At 41.1% G+C, this 20965-nt stretch overlaps 1 protein-coding gene across 1 annotated transcript in view; it reads left to right on the forward strand.

Moving 5' to 3' along the window:
- LOC144481832 (uncharacterized) overlaps positions 1-14825 on the forward strand; it is a 35541-nt gene extending 20716 nt beyond the window's left edge. The window contains exons 7-15 of the mRNA XM_078200986.1: positions 2016-2106; positions 4159-4292; positions 5561-5648; positions 6315-6439; positions 8305-8412; positions 9332-9481; positions 10030-10480; positions 11622-11827; positions 12437-14825. Coding sequence (XP_078057112.1) covers positions 2016-2106; positions 4159-4292; positions 5561-5648; positions 6315-6439; positions 8305-8412; positions 9332-9481; positions 10030-10480; positions 11622-11827; positions 12437-12484 — 1401 coding nt within the window. The 3' untranslated portion in view covers positions 12485-14825. The remainder of the gene's footprint in view (positions 1-2015; positions 2107-4158; positions 4293-5560; positions 5649-6314; positions 6440-8304; positions 8413-9331; positions 9482-10029; positions 10481-11621; positions 11828-12436) is intronic.
- The last annotated feature ends 6140 nt before the right edge of the window (positions 14826-20965 follow it).

Below are 20965 nucleotides of genomic sequence, written 5' to 3' on the forward strand. Positions count from 1 at the left end.
CACTTGGTCTCAAAATGGGAGAATTCCGTCTCATTTTGCTAAAGAATTTGACCTCGCAGGACCTATAGATAGCTCATGCGAGGTTTGCATTTGGGCCCATCAACCTCTCTCGATTTCCATTGTGAACCAGAATCACTTTTGTCTGAAATCTTGCGCTGTAAGCTCCAATTTTAATGTTGGGAGAATCTTGGTCTACTTTCTTGAGGGTTAACCCTCCAATTCCATTGAAGCGAGGCTTAAAGTGGCAATTGACAAACAGCAGAATGTAAGTATGTTTCCCTACTAACAACTGTTTTAATAGACATGTTTTATTTCCCTTTTCCAGGTGGTTTAAATCCTTGGAAGACATTCCAGCAGATAAAATCTACAAATGAGTCTGATTTTTAATAATGTTATATACCTCATTTTATTTTATTTAAAACTGCAGTAATGCAAATAACTGGTTTAAAAAAAAACAAAGTCACCATTGTCCTCACTGCCTATGTTGCCAGCCTCTGCCTCCAACCACCTCTAACACAATTCCATCACCAAACAAGTTTTCTGACCTCTGTGATGTCCCCATTCACTGTTCCTCCACCCCATCACCAAGCATCATCTGATGTGAATGCAGCAGGCCTCAGTGACACAGGAGTACTGGAGAAGAAAGCAGGTTGTGCAAAGGACTGCTCTGTCAGCATGGTCTTCAATCATCATAGAATCCCTACAGTACAGAAAGAGGCCATTCGGCCCATCGAGTCTGCACCGACCACAATCCCACCCAGGCCCTACCCCCATATCCCTACATATTTACCCACTAATCCCTCTAACCTACACATCTCAGGACACTAAGGGCAATTTTTAGCACAGCCAATCAACCTAACCCACACATCTTTGGATTGTGGGAGGAAACCGGAGCACCCGGAGGAAACCCACGCAGACACGAGGAGAATGTGCAAACTCCATCACAGGAACCCCAAAGGAAGCACCAACCCATCTCCTCCCCCCACCCCCACTCTCCCCTCGGAACCACTAGCTTGCCCCTTTCAGATTGCAAACACCTCTTGTGGAGGAGAAAGTGGGAATTGAGGCCTGTGTTGCTGGAATTTGTCACATCTAAAATTTCCAATTCATATCATGTATTTTTCTTTGAAAGTTTTTTTTAATCCGCCAACTCCATGATTACAGACAGCTGAGTGGCCAGTTAATGTGTAGCTATGCCAATTCCAGGAACATATACGCGTGGCATTATGTTTTGGGAAGCCAGATTCCCATACCTGAACCGTAATTCAATCTGGAAATAGTTATGAATCATAGAATAGTGCAGCACAGAAGAACAGAATTTAGCCCACCTGAGTCTGCACTTGTTCTTCCTAGAGCAGTCCAGTTAGCCTCACACTCCTGCTCTTCCTTATATCCCTGCAATTTGTTCTCCTTTGATCTCAATTCATCAAACAGCTGCTAACTACTGAATACACAAATGAATAATCGAAACGCACTGTTTCTCATTCTCTTTTCCACCCCATCCCCATATCCTACCAGCCAATCACCTTGATCTTTATTTTGAACCACCATGGTTTCTGTTCCCAATAAACCCTAAAATATACCAGTGCAATAATATTTTATAATCGAATCCTGTCCATATCAGCACATCAAATACAAATATACATGCAGTAATAGAACTTGGATCTGAAAATCCCATTAACACTCCCTAAATACGCTCAATAAGTTATGTTTTATTTTTGGCAACCTCTGTAAATGAGTACCTTGATAACTGGCTAAAACAAGAAAATCCTCTGACTCAATGATCTTTTAATATTTACAAAGCTTCCCTTTTTTTGCCCAACTGTTCATGTTTTGATAGGCGTGCTGTACGCGTTGGTGGTGCTTGCCAACAGTGAAGTTTGCACAAATTTGAATTGCTACAAAGTTATATTTTTCTGGATCCAGTGGCTTGTTTTCCTGCTGTTTTTTTTCAGTAAATATGGCGAAGAATTAATGTAATTACCATCATATTTCCTTGTTTTATTTTCTTGCAGATGGGAAGATCATCATGCATGCCCTGCAATCGTCCCACTCTCCCCCTTGCCTGGGGCCGTGCCTCCTGCATTGCTAAACTGGGTACCAGAGGTAACCTGCTGTGAATGATTGCTATTTTCCATGTGTAAAGCTTGGTACTGTGGATGTGAAATGACACACTATTGTATACATGGCTTTATCCTGAACCATCTCCTTGGTTTTTTCTCCCATTTTGTTAATAGTCTTGACTTATCTATCTGCATTGGAGAAAACCTACATATAAAACTTATTGACGTTGTATGAAAATGAATTTTGTATTCTTAGTTAAATTCATTTTTCCCATCTCCTCTTTTTCTAAAACGTCCAAGCATTGCTTTCAAGTCGATAGATTAGATCATTTCGAAGTTCAGTTAGGGATTACTCTTGGAGACAATCCAGAAACAAAGCATTGGTCAACCAGTTTTCGAGAGAGTGCCGAGATTATCCTGTGGTGTGGTTTGATGCTGGGACTGACCTGCACCAATCGTGTATAGACGGTGATATCAATGCCTTTACATTACTGTCTCCAACTGGTCATTGTAAAGATTTCCCTAATTCTCTGCAACCAGTAGGGGCCAATTTTGTTGACAAACTTTCCACTTGATGCATCTTTTGCAAATGCAGGAGATGAGCTGTTGATTTTCTATGCACTTTGTACGCTTGAATATGGAATCTTTGACAATATGTGGTGCTTAGCACTGCTGCCTCCCGGGAACCGATTTCTGGCTTGGGTCACTGTCTGTGTGGAGTTTGCACGTTTTCCCCGTGCCTGCATGGGTTTCCTCTGGGTGCTCCGGTTTTCCCCCACAGTCCAACAGACCTGCTGGTTAGGGCATTGACCCAAACAGGCACTGGAGTGTGACTAATTAATTTAATGTGTAATTTTTAGATTTGTCCTTCATTTCTGAAACTGCATTCACAGCATCATTGGTAGAAAATCACTTTGTGCTTGTTCCTTCTATTGCTAGCCTTTTAATACCATCCAACTTCCCAGACTGGTAGAACATAAATCCTATTTGGAATTAGGAAGGGTGAACTCATTATTCTGGCACTTTGAAATCTGGTACCCATCTATGTTGACCAATTCCTACATAGTCTCACAACATAGGCTTTTATCACAAAAAACAAGGTGTCCGTAGGGAATCTTTTCTGGACTTGGAGTTGTCCTCAGTGCAGATATTACAATGCGCTTGATTTTAACTCTTCAATTAATAGGTTTCCAGTCAGTTAAAATGTATGATTCTAGATCCATCTTCCTTTTCTAATGTGATCTTCACTCAAAATAGTCGGGGAAACTATATCCAAATGTTATGTCCAAAGATGTGCGGGTTAGGTACATTGGCCATGCTAAATTGCCCCTTAGTGTCCCAGGATACGTAGGTTAGAGGGATTTGTGGGGTAAATATGGACCACTAATAGGGCCGAAGTGGGATCGTTGTTGGTGCAGATTCGAAGGCCATTCGGCCCTCCTTCTGCACTGTAGGGATTCTATGATTTATAGAGAGCTGAGCAAGGTAGTTATGTGGGCCCTGCAGGAAATAAATTGGATGCTGGAAAGCTACAGCAGATAATAATTATATTCAAGATGCCTTGAGATTGTCATTGTCACAGATTCACTGAATCAGATGTATTGTGGCAAAATATCTGTGGATTTTTTCCCCTTCGCTGAATTGGGACCTATTCTATTTTTTTGTTTTTTTTCCTCCCTCATGGTATTAGTTTGTTTGTAGCTTGCGCTTCTTTTGAAAGAATGAAGTCCACCCCCGTAACAGAGAATGCAACTTTCTTAATTAGTAACATCACATTCCAGCCCTGCTGCTTTACTAATTGTGTAACATAATTCAGGCCACCAGCTTCAAACTTTCACAATTTTGACTAAAAGCCCAAATGATGTTAACATTGAACTAATTTTCCGCTATTGATCAGTCTTTTTCATTTTTCCCAGGATTGTACCTGCCGTGTTTCAATTCTACGATACCTTTGCGTTTCGCGACTTTGTTCACTCTCATTTATGACATTACAAATTATGAAGCGTTCAAAAATGACTACGAAAGTGCGTTCATTTTCTGAAAGCTATTTTAGCTTTGAAAGATTTAATACTTGGCCATTTGCTTTCCCTTTCAGGTATGGGTACTGAAATGAGTTCTCCTAGCAGCATTCTTCAGCCAATCAAACTATATAACCAAGTTAGCAGTAGACAGCGTTTCTCAACCCAGAAATCAGCCAAATGTAAACCTGATGGCCTGGATGTCAACTTGGTCTGTATATGTCTCTTAATAGTGTGTCAAGCATCTTGGTATTCCTTGCAAATGAGCAGGACTATAGTTGGAGCAAGCATTTCTTTTCCAACTGCACGCATTCCCACCCCTGCAACAACCAGGCCCACTAGAGTAATGTACTGCAACAAAGAGATGCGAATTATAAACGTCTTTACTTCCTTCCCTCTACCCCCAACAGTTGGTGGCTGGTCACAGTGTGAAGTTCTTTATTAAATGAGGTTATTCAGTTTGTGAGGTTCCTGATGGAAGCCGTGTATCTTTTCACTCTTAAGATGGAGTCAGTTAGAGGAGTTCTTTCCCTCTTAGTAGCCAATTGTTAAATGATACTAGGAATAAGGCTGGCCATCAAGTGGCACAGGAACACCAGAGGAGGGAGAAATTATAGTCACTTTTTTCAGCCCTACTGTTTCTACTTGATCACCCGACAGGAAATACAAGCTTAATCTGACTCGTTGCCATTGCATTCTACAAAGTGAAAAATGCCTTACTGAGGCAACCGTTTTACTACTTTGCTTATTGGGTAATCAGTTGTGTCTCAATTAAATTGACCTTTTATATGTTTTAGCAAACTCGGATATTATGAAATTTTCTCTGAATTAATAGTTCCTATTTATTTATTTTTTGTTTTTGTTCTTTGTCCTCTAACTGATTACTTGGGCTTCGAGTCTTTTCACTAAAGAGAAGTAAGACCGTATGGTGCCCTCGCTTTAAGATAACAGCTGTGATTGGGTTTGAAGCACACCCCTCAACTTGCACATACTCCATCTTTGCATTCAGTTACTGTTCTCAGTGATCCTATGGCAATTGCAAAGTAGGGGACATAGTGTATGGCATCTGTGAACAATCGATTTGCAAAGTATGCTGACAATCTCAATGGACAGGGAAATTGATTTTGACTTCTGAACATTCCCAATTTTTTTGGATGTTAAAGAACTAAACGAGGAACTGTGATTGTTTAAGGAAGAGCATCATGTATGGAATGTGAATTGTTTTCCCCACTCCAGCTACTCTACAAATGCGTCTTTGATTCCGCCTGGTTTAGGTAACAGATCGATAAATAGCAGTTGTGCAAGTGAGGTTACCGGGTGAAAATTGTGCCATTGACATCTTATTCCCTTTTGCCAAATTTACCGAATCTAATAATTTGGCCATTTTGTTTATTTCTCTCTCTTCCCCCCCCCCCCCCCCCATCCTTGAAATCTGAATAATCTCGAACCACATAACATTTTCTTCTTTTCTCTCTTCAGATGGATAGAGCTTGCGAATCCTATCGCTCTGCTGCTCCCACATTTGTTTCTGATGGCGGTCCTGGCACTTTGAAATCAGTTGTCAAAGGTAGATAGAAAAAAAACGCTTGCATTTATATTGTGCCTTTCAAGACCTGAGGACATTCCAAACTGCTTCACAGCCAATTAAGTATTTCTGAAGTGTCGTTGCTGTTGTAATGTTGAGAAACGCAGCAGCCATTTCTTTTGCACAGCCAGTTTCCACAAACAGCAATGTGATAATCACACGGCAGGTTAGATGGCCTGATCCCAGTTAGGAGCCAAATGAGTGACCTCGTGGCGACTCCCCATTCACCTTTTTCCTTTTTGAAGAATGGCTGGGAATTGCTCAGCAGACTGAGTTTATGGGAGACTTGGTGTTGGAGAAGCAGTCTGACATCTCAACCCCTCCACTGCCCGAGCTGAGTTAGAGCTGATTGTTTCATGTACGTGCTGATGACAGAGTGAGAAACTTCCTCACAGTCACGAGACTCTTGACAATATTTATCTGCCAACTATCAGTTTTGCTAGTAAGAGTGTGGCTTGGGCTTAGACCGACTGCTCAAGGTTTTCACTGGAGATCGTTGATTTCAGTATCAGTAGTGATGCCAACATCCTTTGTGCTGGTTTAAGACTAAAACCTGAGGCAAAAAAATGAACATATTGTGCTGCAGACCCAGGTCATCACTCTTGTCAGCCTGAGATGAAACTAATATTGTGAAAACCTCTCTTTCAGATCTCAAAATGCAAACACCCAGCAGAGTATTACAACTGTCTAACAATCACTTTGGCAGCACTCGGACTCCATCATCTCAAAACCTATGGCATCAGAGATATATGCCAGCTCCCCTTTCAAGTGTGGTCAGTACACATCAAAGGTTGCATTTGAACTGATGGTTTGTGTATTAGATTTCCTAGAAATCATTTTGATTATTGAAGGTAGCGGTGGCACTGTGGTTAGCACTGCTGCCTCACAGCGCCAGGGACCCGGGCTCAATTCTGGCCTCGGGTCACTCTCTGTGTGGAGTTTGCACATTCTCACCATGTCTGCGTGGGTTTCCTCCAGGTGCTCCAGTTTCCTCCCACACTTCAAAGATATGTGGCTTAGGTTGATTGGCCATGCTAAATTGCCCCCTAGTGTCAGGAGATTAGCAGGGTAAATGTGTGTGGTTATGGGAATAGGACCTGGGTGGGATTGTGGTTGGAATCGTGATGGACCGAATGGCCTCCTTCTGCACTGTAGGGATTCTATGATTCTAAGATCAAAGGTAGCAAATTAGTGTGGTAAATTGTAATGCCTGTTCTAGAACATAGAACAGTACAGCACAGAACAGGCCCTTCGGCCCACGATGTTGTGCCGAGCTTTATCTGAAACCAAGATCAAGCTAGCCCACTCCCTATCATCCTGGTGTGCTCCATGTGCCTATCCAATAACCGCTTAAATGTTCCTAAAGTGTCTGACTCCACTATCACTGCAGGCAGTCCATTCCACACCCCAACCACGCTCTGCGTAAAGAACCTACCTCTGATATCCTTCCTATATCTCCCACCATGAACCCTATAGTTGGTAGGGTAATAGCTCCATCCACCCGAGGAAATAGTCTTTGAACGTTCACTCTATCTATCCCCTTCATCATTTTATAAACCTCTATTAAGTCTCCCCTCAGCCTCCTCCGCTCCAGAGAGAACAGCCCTAGCTCCGTCAACTTTTCCTCATAAGACCTACCCTCCAAACCAGGCAGCATCCTGGTAAATCTCCTTTGCACTCTTTCCAGCGCTTCCACATCCTTCTTATAGTGAGGTGACCAGAACTGCACGCAATATTCCAAATGTGGTCTCACCAAGGTCCTGTACAGTTGCAGCATAACCCCACGGCTCTTAAACTCCAACCCCCTGTTAATAAAAGCTAACACACTATAGGCCTTCTTCACAGCTCTATCCACTTGAGTGGCAACCTTTAGAGATCTGTGGATATGGACCCCAATATCTCTCTGTTCCTCCACAGTCTTCAGAACCCTACCTTTGACCCTGTAATCCACATTTAAATTAGTCCTACCAAAATTGGAAACTTTGTATGTTAATCCACATTCAAGCTTAAGGTTAAGGCATGTGTTTTGTCCTTTATCTTCCTGCTAATTTCTCATCTTCCTATCCAGAGCACTGAGGTCAAAGATAGTGTCCCTTTGAGTACTGTGACTAAGATCCGCTAACCCAGCACAGACTGGGTTAAACACTAATATGCATGCGGTCCCATTCCCAAAAATGAAGGTGATTAGCCTGCTGATACTTGCAGCCTAGGATCACATGAAGAATCCACATTTGGGTGCGGTACTGGAGGAGCACGAGTTATCATCTTTACAAGAAAGGGGTTGGGGTTCACAAAGGAACTTGCATGAAGTAAAATAGGAATTCATGTTCAAATGTACCGTCTTAAGATTTTAACTCTTTTTGGCCGTTAATTGTGTTAAGCAAAATGAGTGGTGTTTTCCCTTGAACATTGCATTACTGGTTCAAAATTAATGTTCGCGCTTATTGACGTGACTTAAACACACACAGCCCATTTTACTTAAAAATGAGTGGTTGAATGTGTTCGGTTGCTATTAATACTCTTCTGAGATTCTTTAAAAATTCTTACCAAGTTGTAGTGTCCCATCTCCTGTATGTATGCGTTCTTCAGAAATCTTGCCTAGATTCTTTTGTCAAACTAACTTTATTCATTCCTACAGGTTGCAACTCTCAAACCTGCGAATTGGTCAAATGTTCAGTCTCTGAAGGGCAAAACAGATGAAAATAGCGTCTCAGAACAATCAAAGGACGGGGAATATCTGCCAATGGTGGGTGAAGGATAGGGAGACCTTACTTGTGTTATGTAGAATCCATTCCTTTCCTCTCCCTTTGTAAAGTGCCTCAAAGTTTTCGTCTATTAAAATTGTCATATTCGACAACAAGGTTGCTAAGTATTGTACAAAATCAACAATGTCCAAATAGCTGCACACTTCTCCAACGAAATGTGGAAATTGCCATTCTCAAAATTAGAGGCATGGCCATGTTTGGTTACCTTTTTTTTTCAAATTAGATGGTTATCCTGATATTGTTAACTGTCTTGATTTCAACTTTTAAGTAGTCTTGTAAACACAGGAGGGCAGAAATCAAAGCTAAAAAGCGAAAGAAAGGCTTGCATTTATATCACAGCCACCAGACATCTTGAAGCACTTTACAGCCAATAAAGTACTTTTGAAGTGTTGTTGTTGATGCATCATGGGAAACATGGCAGCCAATTTCTGCACAGCAAGCTCTCACAAATAGCAATGTGATCGTGTTTTTTTTTGAGCTGTTGATTGAGAATAAATTGATCAGGACACTGGCGAGAACTCCCCTGCTCTTCAAAATAGTGCCATGGGATCTTTAACAGCAGGCAGATGGAGCCTTGATTTAATGTCAAATCTGAAAGATGGCACCTCCAACAGTGCAGCACTCCCTCAGTACTACACTGGAGTGTGATCATAAATTTTTCTATTCCAGTCCTGGAATTTGAATCCAAACCTTGGTAACTCGGGTGAGAGTGCTACAGCTCACACTATGACCTTCAATGTTGGTCCATTGTCTGTCACGAGGAGGTGCACTCCTGGTACTGCCACCAATGTTTCCCAATTCTCTAATAGTGTGCATTAAGTTATGAATAACATATCAAAGTAAAGGTGTGGTGAGATTTTTGTACTGTGTATGTAATGGGTTTGACATTCTCTATTTTAGGATCAGATAGTTCTTCGTCTTTTTAACGATCCAGACGAGTTAAACGAAGGAGAGAAGGTGACGGAGACAGCAAGCTTCAAGGAAGAATTGGAAAGACCAAAGTCCAGGCAGGGTCCGAGGCTGGTTGATCTCAAGCTGGTAAAGCTAAAGGTACAAGAACCAGCATTTAATGGCTGTAATTTAAATACTAGTTACAATACAGTGTATTTTGTTGCCTTTGTATCACTTCAAATCCTTGCTCCTATCGCAGGCTCGTTAACTTGCTTCCCTTTTTCCCCCCAATTTCATATGGGTTGGGCAGGAGAAGGGAAAAGCATGGAATTCTGTCTGTTTCCCGTCTCTCCTCTAGCATTCTTATTTTTTTAAAATCTGAACTAACAAATTCAGTTCTTGTAATTAATCTATAATTCTCTCAACCTTGGGTACTAAGACTAATGGGACTGCTTTAATTTTTTTTTAACTGTTCTCTTGTTTTTATTTTCTATTGCCAATATTCCTCTTCTGCCTGCTGTTTCTTGGCTAAAAGAAGAGGCAGAAGAGTTGCTCAATTCTCTGCCAAGACCTCTCCAATCCTCTGAGCTTCCACTGTCTCTGCTTCTTCCTTTGTGATCCACAATATAAGAACGGAGTGCTACTTCATCGATAAGTCCCATTTCCTCCAGGTTCTTGAACTGCTTTGGTTTTTATTAATTTGACAGAACATTGAACTTCTTTCACAACGACTTCAGAAAGAGATGCAAGAGGTAAGGGTGATTGAAGAGACGCTTGTAGAAAGCGACTGTGAAGCGAGTGCACCTGTTTTCTCAGAAGAACGTCCCCATTTGGCTGATGCCATCTTGAAAAGCAGACCAATCGCCACAGCCTTGAAGCAGCAAGAAGCTGAAGAACATGTTCCTCCTTCCCACTGTACAGCTCTGACTTCCATTCAAATACCGAAGCTTGTGGGCTGTTCACTACAGACTGACAGTGTTTCTGGAGCTGAAAGTAGTCTTCCTACCAGCGAATGTCCGTCAGAAATATTGCCTCCAAATGAGCTGGCTTTGAATGTGATGGACACGTTTCCCACACCCATTTTCCATAGCTCCTCACGCTTCAACACAACTGTCCAAGGGTTGAAATTCCAATCACCTTTTTGCAGTGGGAGCACAGGTGAGCTATTTAACATAGAAACATTTATACATGTAGATTTGAGAAGTTGGGTAGTTTTTTTTATAATGAAAGGATTGTTATATGGTATTATTACAGTATAATGTCAGCAAATAGAATTGTCAGAGAAAGTTTAACAGTTGCTCGTTCATGCAAGAGACTGTGGAGGAAATTTAGATAAAACTTGCTGTGGTAATAGCTCCTGCTTGTGAGGTATGGACCACCTACTCCAGACATGTTAAGCAGTTGGAGAGGTTCCATATGAGATGCATTTGGGAATATAATGGGCATCAAGTCAGAAAGAATGAGAAATGCCATGAAATGAAGGTAGACCGCCACTCTCTCTTTATGATCTTGGACAACCTTGTCGATTAGAAACTTAGAATTTAAATTAAATGGTTTGTGCTGTTAGAGTTTCATTGTTAGTTTAATATTGGTTACAAAGCTAGTGAAAACATTTCAATTCTTAATTGATTAAGGATTAAAATTATAAAGCCACTAGGAATTCCACGTTAAATAACGATACTGAAATAAAGCACATTGCAATGTCCATCACTTTGTGAGAACTAACAGCATCTATTTTAGAGCAAGATACATAGCACCCTTCCCATTTGATTTGAATCTCTGATCTGTCCAGCAGAAACTGGGCATGTTCATCACAACAGATATATCTCTAAGGAGAAATCGAGGTCCCAGTGTTCCCCTTGGCTCAATCACAAGGGGCATAGTTTTAGGGTAAGGGGCAGGAGATTCAGAGGGGATTTGAGGAAAAACGTTTTTCACTCCGAGTGGTGGGAATCTGGAATGCACTACCTGGAAAAGTAGTCAACCGGAAGCCTTACAACCTTTAAAAAATATTTGGATAAGCATTTGAAATATCATGGCATTCAAGGATGTGGGACAAGTGTGGGAAAATGGGATTAGTATGCCTTTAGTGGTAGTTGTTGTCAGTGCAGATTCGATGGGCTGAAGGGCCTTTTCTGCATTGTATGATTATGACTCTAAATGTGTGGAATGGATATTGTTGAAAACAAAAAATATCCCGTTCAGGTACAAGTATTCATTCACCAATAAACAGTTGATTCTAGATTGAGTATCACAAGTTGCGCTGTGAATTTTCAAAGCTTTTTGTTCTGACCTCCAGACAGAAGTTCCCTGCTATGGACCAGCATGAAGCAGAGGTCTAGCAAGATTCTACTTGGATGTCGAAAACCTTCCCAGGAGGCATTTTTGGATGAAGAGGTTTCCTGCTGTCTCGCCCGTGGCTTCCAGTCACCTGATAAGAGAATAAAGAGGGAAAGAAACTGCACTAATCCAGTAGCCAAGATACTTGAGCAACAAGAAATTATGGTGAGTACCACCACTGTCAAAGAGGACTTTCCTTGATGGAGTGTGAATTTTGTTCCTGGGAAGGGAAAGGTCAATCTTCTATCCAGTAATATTTGTAATTAGAATTTGCCCATCTAGATTTGCACCTTGCACAAAAATACTTCAGCAACAGCTACAAGTTAACCAAAATATTTCTAAAAAATTGATCTAAGTGCATGGCTTTCAGAAAATGACAAACATGGGGAATGGAAGAGCTTTCAAGGTTCAAATTCAACTTTAATCTTCAACTCACTGAGACCAAAATGAGTGAAGCAAAGATGCTAGTTTTAGTTCTGATCTGTTCCTGGTGCTAAAGGCTCCTGGATTCTGGGCACAAACCTGTGTCAGCATCACTTTTAAGACCAGATTGCCATTCATACTGATTTTAAAATGTGAATAACTTTACAAAATTTTCTAGCTATCTACATTGTCATACATTGAACAGATGGATGTATTGCAAGAATCTAGCTGGAAGGGGCAGTTGATTTTCATTCTTTTTAATAGCCTTTCAGATTTCTTTGCAGCCCTGAAACTAATCCCAGAATTAATTGGAATTGGCTTGGATTCTAACTTTATATTTCTGCTCCACAGCACTTTGTCCCAATCGAGCTGCATCACCAACCAGAAGTCTGTTTATGAGGAACAAACAAGTTCTAACCTGTTGCTATGAGGTTCAGCATTTTCTTTCCTTTTCATCATCTGTATTAATACCTCTAATTCTGGTGACGAGACAGGTTTAGTTACAGACACTTCAAGATCTTGATTGACTGCTTCTGGGCACATTACTGGTAGGATAGCTGCTTTTCAATATCAGTGGTGATTCCTTGCTAAAACACAAAAGCTGTACTTTATCTATATAATACCCAAGCTGTTTCACTTGTTGAAGAGAACATTTTGTGATCAATCAACTATATAAGCTGCCTAATTAGCACAGGTACTTTAGTGGCATAACCTGCTATCTTACATTCAGTTTCATCACTGTAAAAATTGTGTAAGGTTTAAAACATATTCTCCCTTTACGATGCGCTCTGACATGAAGCCTTTCACTTTTGATCGTGAATTCCAGCATCAATTTCTTCTTTGTCCTGCTATCCTTTTAAAGATCTCCAGCTAAAGATGACAGACTTTACTCCTAATGCCTGAATGCTTATAGTTAACACTAACACTCTTTAACTAGTTGGTTCAGATCTTTTTGTAGGGCTTTGTTTTCTAAAATTTAAGTAAAAAAGATAAGGTTAGAAATGTTACTTCAATATTACTGAAAAGGAGCAGCATGTTGTTGAAACTTGTTAGTTTGTACTCATCAGAACCAACACAAGAACGTCAAATTTCAAATGATCACAAAAGTTTATATTACAGGAGAAAAGCATGCTGATTGGTTGGCAAGTCAACTCTGGCCAAGGTGTTGCCATGGAGAAAGTAATGAGGAGCTTGAAGCTCCCCAAAGATTGACTTGCCAACCAATCAGCATCCCTTTTCTTCTGTAGTATATATAATGATTGTTTGAAATTTGCCATTCTGATGAGTGCAAGATGAAAAACTTCAACAACATGTCTCTTTTCAGTGATATTCGAGAAATGTTATTGTAAATTTTTTTGAGTTGCTTGCTTAAACATAATAGGGCTCCTACAGTTCACAATATTGAATTATACCAGTTAAATTAAATATTCTCTGTAAGCAGAAGGCGGGAGTGGCAAAATATGACGACTGCCACAATTAAGGGAAGGTATTGATAGTTTCCTAACTGAAGACTTGGTGTATATTGTCATGTGACTGATCCTACAGCACAAGGGCAAGCTTTTTTCCTGAACTGTCCCAAAGATGTAGGAATTCACCTGTAAGTTGAACTGTTGGCCAAATGTAAAATAATCCATTCATATAGTTCCCAAAATCATTTAATGTTTAATCAGATTCAAACAGGAGTGTGCAACCTTTAAGATCTAACCAGAGTTCATTTGCAATAATTTGTCTTTTGTGCCACCACCCAACCATGTTTTCAGATTTAAAGAAAAGTACCTGTCCTACATCTCTCCATTGTTCAGTGTTGCTGCAACAAGGCATCATATCTTCATTAAGGAACTGTGGCTGACACAAATCTACCGATGTCTTCTTGGTTTCCTGTTTGAAAGGAACATTAAAACACTTTTCTCTCAGCCAGGATTGAGTTTTAACTTAAACATAATAGTTTTGAAACTTGTTAGTTTGTACTCATCAGACAATTATGACAATTCCAGTCAATTTGCTGATAAGCAAACAACCTGTTAATTTCAATATCAGTAAAACAGTTTCACTGAACAGAAAATATTCAGGTTCTGAGTTCATCCTGCTTGGTTAGGCACTTGTAGAACCCTCCACATTACAGGACAAATTGAAGCTCCACTTAACTATTTTGAACTTGAAATGGTTGGCTCCTCCTTCAGCTTTTCCCTTGTTACTTGTGGTGGTCTCTGCTTGATTGATCACCCTTCAGTTTTTAGATTTAGCAGTTGGTTTTACAGCTAGATGTCCTTCCTACCCCTAAATCTTCCCATTTATCCAAGCTAGGATCCGGCACTGATGCACACTGGCTTGCCTGCACCAGTGGCTGGGTTCTTTCCGAGCCAACAAGTTCTGGAGCAGGACTTGACCCTGAAGCCTTCTTTCCTATTCTGAACTTTAACTGCTTTCTGTAGATGAACCATTCCAATCTTGTATACTCTTTTTTTTTTTGTTTTGTTTTTTTACAGGGAAAACTACACTGTTACCTGACTCACTATTTTAGAATAGTTTTAGTATTTCTTAAATTTAGATTTTCAGTTTAAAATTATAATACTTTTCTGTAAACTTCTCCGCTAAATCTGGCAATGTATTTGTGAAGTTTATCTTTAATCTTTAAACATCTAATGACTACATCTAATGGCTATACTGGTCCATTAAACATTTTTGTATGTCTTGTACATTTTTGTATATGTAATTACTATGCAAATAAAGTTTTATTGTGAATACCTTTGTGCTGCTTTTGAAATGGGATGTATTTAACAAAGAACACAAAGTGAAGCCTGGTTTATTTTGTTACACCTGCACCAATCACTATAAGGAGCTATCGAGCTTCTGGGATGTGTTTAGTCATTTTTTTTTCCCAGAGAAAAGCAAACTGCATTATTGACCAAAGGGTCAAGATTTGATCCCTGCTTTGTGCTGACTTATCCAGCCTCAACTGCAGAGTTAGCAGTAAAATTTATCAATACATGATCTTTCTTCCATTCCTGCTTTGATGGGTGGAGGGGCTGTTTGTATGTGGCAGTTGAATTTAACTCCAACAACGAGGAAGTGTACAAATGGTTAAAGTTTATTTATTAGTGCCACAAGTAAGGCTTACATTAACACTGCAATGAAGTTACTGTGAAGTTCCCCTAGTCGCCACATTCCAGCGCCTGTTTGGGTCAGTGCACCTAACCAGCACATCTTTCAGACTGTGGAAGGAAACCAGAGCACCTGGAGGAAACCCACGCAGACACGGGGAGAATGTGCAGACTCTGCACATAGTGACCCAAGCTGGGAATCAAACCAAGGTCCCTGGCGCTGTGAGGCAGCAGTGCTAACCACTGTACCACCATGCCGTCCCACTTTAGTGACTTGTGGTGCATTATCCACCAGAACTCTGGTCTTTTCACTTTGGAAAGTTTTGTTAAGGTGTTTAGGTGAGGTCAATCTTACGAATAAGGAATAGGTTCTTTGCATTGTTTGTACAAGTTCATTGTCGGTTAGACAGTGCCAAGGAATCTTCTGCTTCCGCCTGGGAGGGTAGTTGGGGCCTCTGATGTCCAAAGGAGGGTGCCTCCAGCCATGTCGAGCTCCCTCAGTGCTGTACTGGGAGTGCCAGTTTGGATTTTGTCCTCTGGTCCCTTCTGACTCAGCTGAGGTGTGATCACACTTAGCAGCAAGAAAGACAGAGAATTGAAGCCATTCTCTGAAAACCTGCAGTGGCAATCGCTTTCATAGAATCATAGAAACCCTACAGTGCAGAAAGAGGCCATTCGGCCCATCGAGTCTGCACCGATCCCATATTCCCACCCCCATATCCCCACCCCCCCCCCCCCCCACGCATCTCAGGACACTAAGGGCAACTTTTAGCATAGCCAATCAACCTAACCCGCACATCTTTGGACTGTGGGAGGAAACCGGAGCACCCGGAGGAAACCCATGCAGACACGAGGAGAATGTGCAAACCACACAGACAGTGACCCAAGCCGGGAATCGAACCCAGGTCCCTGGAGCTGGGAAGCAGCAGTGCTAACCACTGCTACCGTGCTGCCACCTTACACGAACTATTGCCACTGGTTGAGAAATGCTTATTCCTGCTCCTCTTGGTGGGGAGGACTAAAGAGAGAAATAACTTTGATATTGGTCAAATAATCATACAGATCCAGTCACTGCAAAAGCAACCCTTCCTCCCCAGCCTGCAAACTCGCCGGCAGGAAACATGAAGTTCTTCCCAATGGTTTATTTTCTAATCATCTCTCCAGAAGGTGCTGACCTTTGGGATTCCTGAAATTGAATACCTTGTCCAAGTGACCGTTGCTGAAGCGAGACTCTTGTTGGTGGGTTATTTGGCTATGGTTTCAACATCTAAACCCAGCTGCACTCTTACCTGAACTTAGTGTGCTCTTTCCAATCCCACTACTACCCAAGCTGCAACTCATTCAACACAAAACAACAATCAAGCTTCCATTCTGCAGTGTTCAGCTGCTTGCCTGTGTGTGGCTGGTATCTGTTCTCTGTGATTTAGCTAAAACCTGGGTGTGGTGACAGAAAAAAAGTAAGCAGCTGTAAGCATGAGAGCAGACTCTTGGAAGCATCGTTTCTGCATATCTCCAAAGAATAAAAGCAGACACATTTACAGAGCCCTGATTTAACAGAACTCCTCAACTTGCATTGGTTCAATCAAAGCCCCTCATTACTGCACTGATGGGTAGTAATCCATTGTATAACATGATTTATGTTTACCAAAGATGTGCGGGTTAGGTTGATTGGCCAGGTTAAAAATTGCCCCTTAGAGTCCTGAGATGTGTAGGTTAGAGGGATTAGCGGGTAAATATGTGGGGGTAGGGCCTGGGTGGGATTGTGGTCGGTGCAGACTCGATGGGCCGAATGGCCTCCTTCTGCACTGTAGGGATTCTATGATTCTATGTATGGCTCTTGGGGCATAAACACAGCATGGTCTTTTGAGCCAAATGCTCTTGCTTTTGTACTGTACGTACTATGTAATCCTATTTCCTGACTCTGACCTGCTGTATCTTGAGGCAAATTCAGGTCCTTCTAATAAAAGCAACAAAATTAGTTTGGGAAAGATACCTGACTAAGGCAGCATAATGTTATGAATTTCAAATGGATGATATTCTTAACTGTTTCAAGGATCATGACTGATTGATTGCGAATCTATTTTGCATAGGGGGGATTGTACTTTTAAGAGTAACTAACTAGCCTGTGCAACGCGTGTTAGGATTTCATTTAACCTCCAACCAATTTATTTTTTTCTTCCTAAAAGTACAACAAATTTTATAATTGTTCTGGACATAGTGATTGCAATTATCAATCATGTGCTACTGGGACTTGTCTCTCCATCCTGCTAAGGTCAGCCTATGTTTTGTTTCTAGTAACCGTATGCATCTTTTATATTGCAATCATCCACACAATTACAATTTCTACACGTTTCAAAATAGAACATGAAGCTGGGTTGCCAGAAGATGGTGCTGTTCACAATATTTTTTAAACTCTGGTCTCTGCCTGTGTTTTAGCAACCTGAACGTTGCAAACACCCTGGGTACTAACATGTTTTTCAGTATTCAATAATTGGTACAAATGGGGGTGTGTGAGAAATCTGAGTAACTGTCTCTATCACAAATGTGTTTCCATTATTTACATGAGAATATATGATTGCAAAAAGTGGCTAATATTTTAATTGACTTGAGATTTAAAGAATTAAAAGCTGCATCTATCTATCTCAATATTGTCTCCCATAACTCTGCTACCAGGAAGGTGATGAGATATTTACCCTACAAATTGTCCGCTGTGTTGTAGATTAGAGGTTTTCCCTTGGTCCATTGTATGCCCTTGTGCGATGTGCTTCTACAGTCCAGAAGCCTGATGTTGGAATACACTGGAAGCTCTCGGCCATTTCTCACATCCTTTATCATTAGTCAGCTGTCTGCCTTGAAATTACAAAATGAGATCATGGGTTTGAAGGCATTAATGTATCGGTTTTAGCAGAAGTATTTACCAATTTCAGAGTGATTTCAACATAACAAAGTATCATTTCAAGTATCACGGTGTACTAATTACATGGTGTATTAAATAAACTTTGTATCTGAGAATTAAGGTTGAAAAAACATAGTTATGCTTTTTTACGCTGCAACATGTGTATTCAATTTTATGATTGAGCTATTTAATAAGTAGAATGGTAACCCATTCATTTCTCGAACAGACTTTCACATTTACGAAAACTTCCTTCTATTGGCCAAAGATGTGCAGGTTAGGTGGATTGGCCATGATAAATTGCCCCTTCGTATTCAAAGAAGATTAGCAGGGTAAATAAGTGGGGTTACAGCGATAGGGCCTGGGTGGGATGCTTTGTCAGAGAGTTGGTGCAGATTCAATGGGCTGAATGGCCTTCTGCACTGTAGGGATTCTATACTAGCAATGGTGTTTTATCCCATACTTAAGCATCTATCATATCCTATCAGCAAAGCAACAATAGAAGTACACTGAGCTGAGTGTGACCAGGACTACATTTCTATCTGCAACACAAACATTCCAAAGAAGTTGAATAATCTATATTGTCTCATCAATATCCTGGAAGCTAATCACAGATGCGTAGTGAATCCATATAATTGTAGAAAAATATTGGTAGTCATTCAGTGAGAAGTGTGGTTGTGGTACAATGCTGGGGTCTTCCTCTTATTTCTGGCCACTCCAATGGAATACCTGTAAATACAAACAGACAGCCCACGTTGTTGAGGAATTGGAGACTTTCATAAAATTCAAAATGCATCTCTGGAGGGTGATTAATTTGCATTTGCCTGCTGACACCTTGTGCCAGACCAGGCAGAGAGCACATGTTTATGTGCTACCTGAGAGGATTATCCCTTTAAGCAACTTCAGAGTCCTGCAGCAGCAGAGATTTCCCAAACGTTCCAAAAAAGTATTTATGGTGAGATTACTCCAGGAAATTTGTTGGGGTCAATGGCAAAACAATGGATTTTTCATTTGCTGTTTAGTGATGGAGTTTACCTAAAGTTTGAATGGGAGGTGACTGCTTTGACTGGAAGATTGGTTTTGCCCGTGTAGAAAGTAGCAGCTATGAAGGAGATTAGACTGATTTTAGATTCTAACTGTTTGCTATTCACCTTGGTGATGACACCAACTTGTACTGTGCAGTTAGAATCAAAGAATAGTACAGCTCAGAAAGAGGCCATTCTGGCCATTGAATCTACGAGATAAGGATGTCCCGAGGCATGGTACATTGGGGAAACCATGCAGACGCTACAACAACGGATGAATGAACACTGCTCAACAATCACCAGGCAAGACTGCTCTCTTCCTGTGGGGGAGCACTTCAGCAGTCACGGGCATTCAGCCTCTGATCTTCGGGTAAGCGTTCTCCAAGGCGGCCTTCACGACACACGACAGCGCAGAGTCGCTGAGCAGAAACCGATAGCCAAGTTCCGCACACGTGAGGACGGCCTAAACTGGGATGTTGGGTTTATGTCACACTATCAGTAACCCCCACAGCTTGCCTCCTGGACTTGCAGAATCTCATTGGCTGTCCTGTCTGGAGACAATACACATCTCTTTAACCTGTGCTTAATGCTCCCTCCACTCACATTGTCTGTATCTTTAAGACCTGGTTGGCTGTAGAGATTCGCATTCTAATCAGTATTCTGTAACTTGATTTTGTGTCTCTGTGCCCTGTTTGAGAACAGATTTCCACTCCATCTGACGAAGGAGCAGCGCTCCGAAAGCTAATGGTATTTGCTACCAAATAAACCTGTTGGACTTTAACCTGGTGTTGTTAAAACTGTTACATCGAATCTACGCCAGTTCTTCCAAAGAATTATCCAATTAGTCAACTCCCTGGTTCTTTCTCTATGTCCAGCATTTTTTTCTCCAAGTAATTTTTGAATTCCCATTTGAAAGCACCGATTGAATCTGTCTCCACTATCCTATCAGGCAGTGCCATCCAAATTCGAATCACTTGTTGCATTTTAAAAAAATGTCCCCTGTGTTAACTTTGGTTCTTTTCGATAATCACCTTAAATCTGTGTTCCCTGATTATTGACCCTTCAGCCATTGGAAATGTTATTTACACTATCAATCCTTCATGATCTTAAACATTTATCTCCTTTTTGATTGTTGGACCCTTCATCTGAAACCAGTTGATTTAAAAATACTGGCAGAAAACTAGGAAATCTTAAGCAAGCTTGGCCCTACTTTTTACTGTTGGTAGCTTAAGTGTTTTACAAAATTCTCCTACAGCTCAAAAGCATCACTCCCAGATTCTCACCTCTTCCCTTCATAACGTTGCTCCCAGTTTCTGTCCCCTTCTCCACTGACATCCATAGTCCCAGTGTGCAATGGGCCCCTTGCCACTTATACAGAAGTGGCTTTGGTTGCTGTATACAGTGGGTGAGGATTCTCATGAGTTCCTGCTTACCGTATGCAGTAGCTGGAATTATTCCACAGGAATTATTCCACAGGAGGACCACGGTCAAATACTTTGACCGTGGTCCTCCTGTGGAATAATTCCAGCTACTGCATACGGTAAGCAGGAACTCATGAGAATCCTCACCCACTGTATACAGCAACCAAAGCCACTTCTGTATAAGTGGCAAGGGGCCCATTGCACACTGATGGTTGGCATGTATGTAAAGTCACAATGGAGCACAGTACAACTTTATGTGGTATTTCAGTCAGGTTTTAAAGGGTGGAAAACGTTAGAGCTTTCAGTCAATGCCCAAGGGATTCAGACACTTTTACCAACTATCTTAAGTATCCAATATGTTTTGAACCTTGTAGTGGCGGCATTGGTAGCACAGTGGTTAGCACTGCTGCCTCACAGCACCAGGTACTCGGGTTCGATTC

Source organism: Mustelus asterias, chromosome X, assembly GCF_964213995.1.
Source record: "Mustelus asterias chromosome X, sMusAst1.hap1.1, whole genome shotgun sequence".
In the NCBI taxonomy this organism is placed as follows: domain Eukaryota; kingdom Metazoa; phylum Chordata; class Chondrichthyes; order Carcharhiniformes; family Triakidae; genus Mustelus; species Mustelus asterias.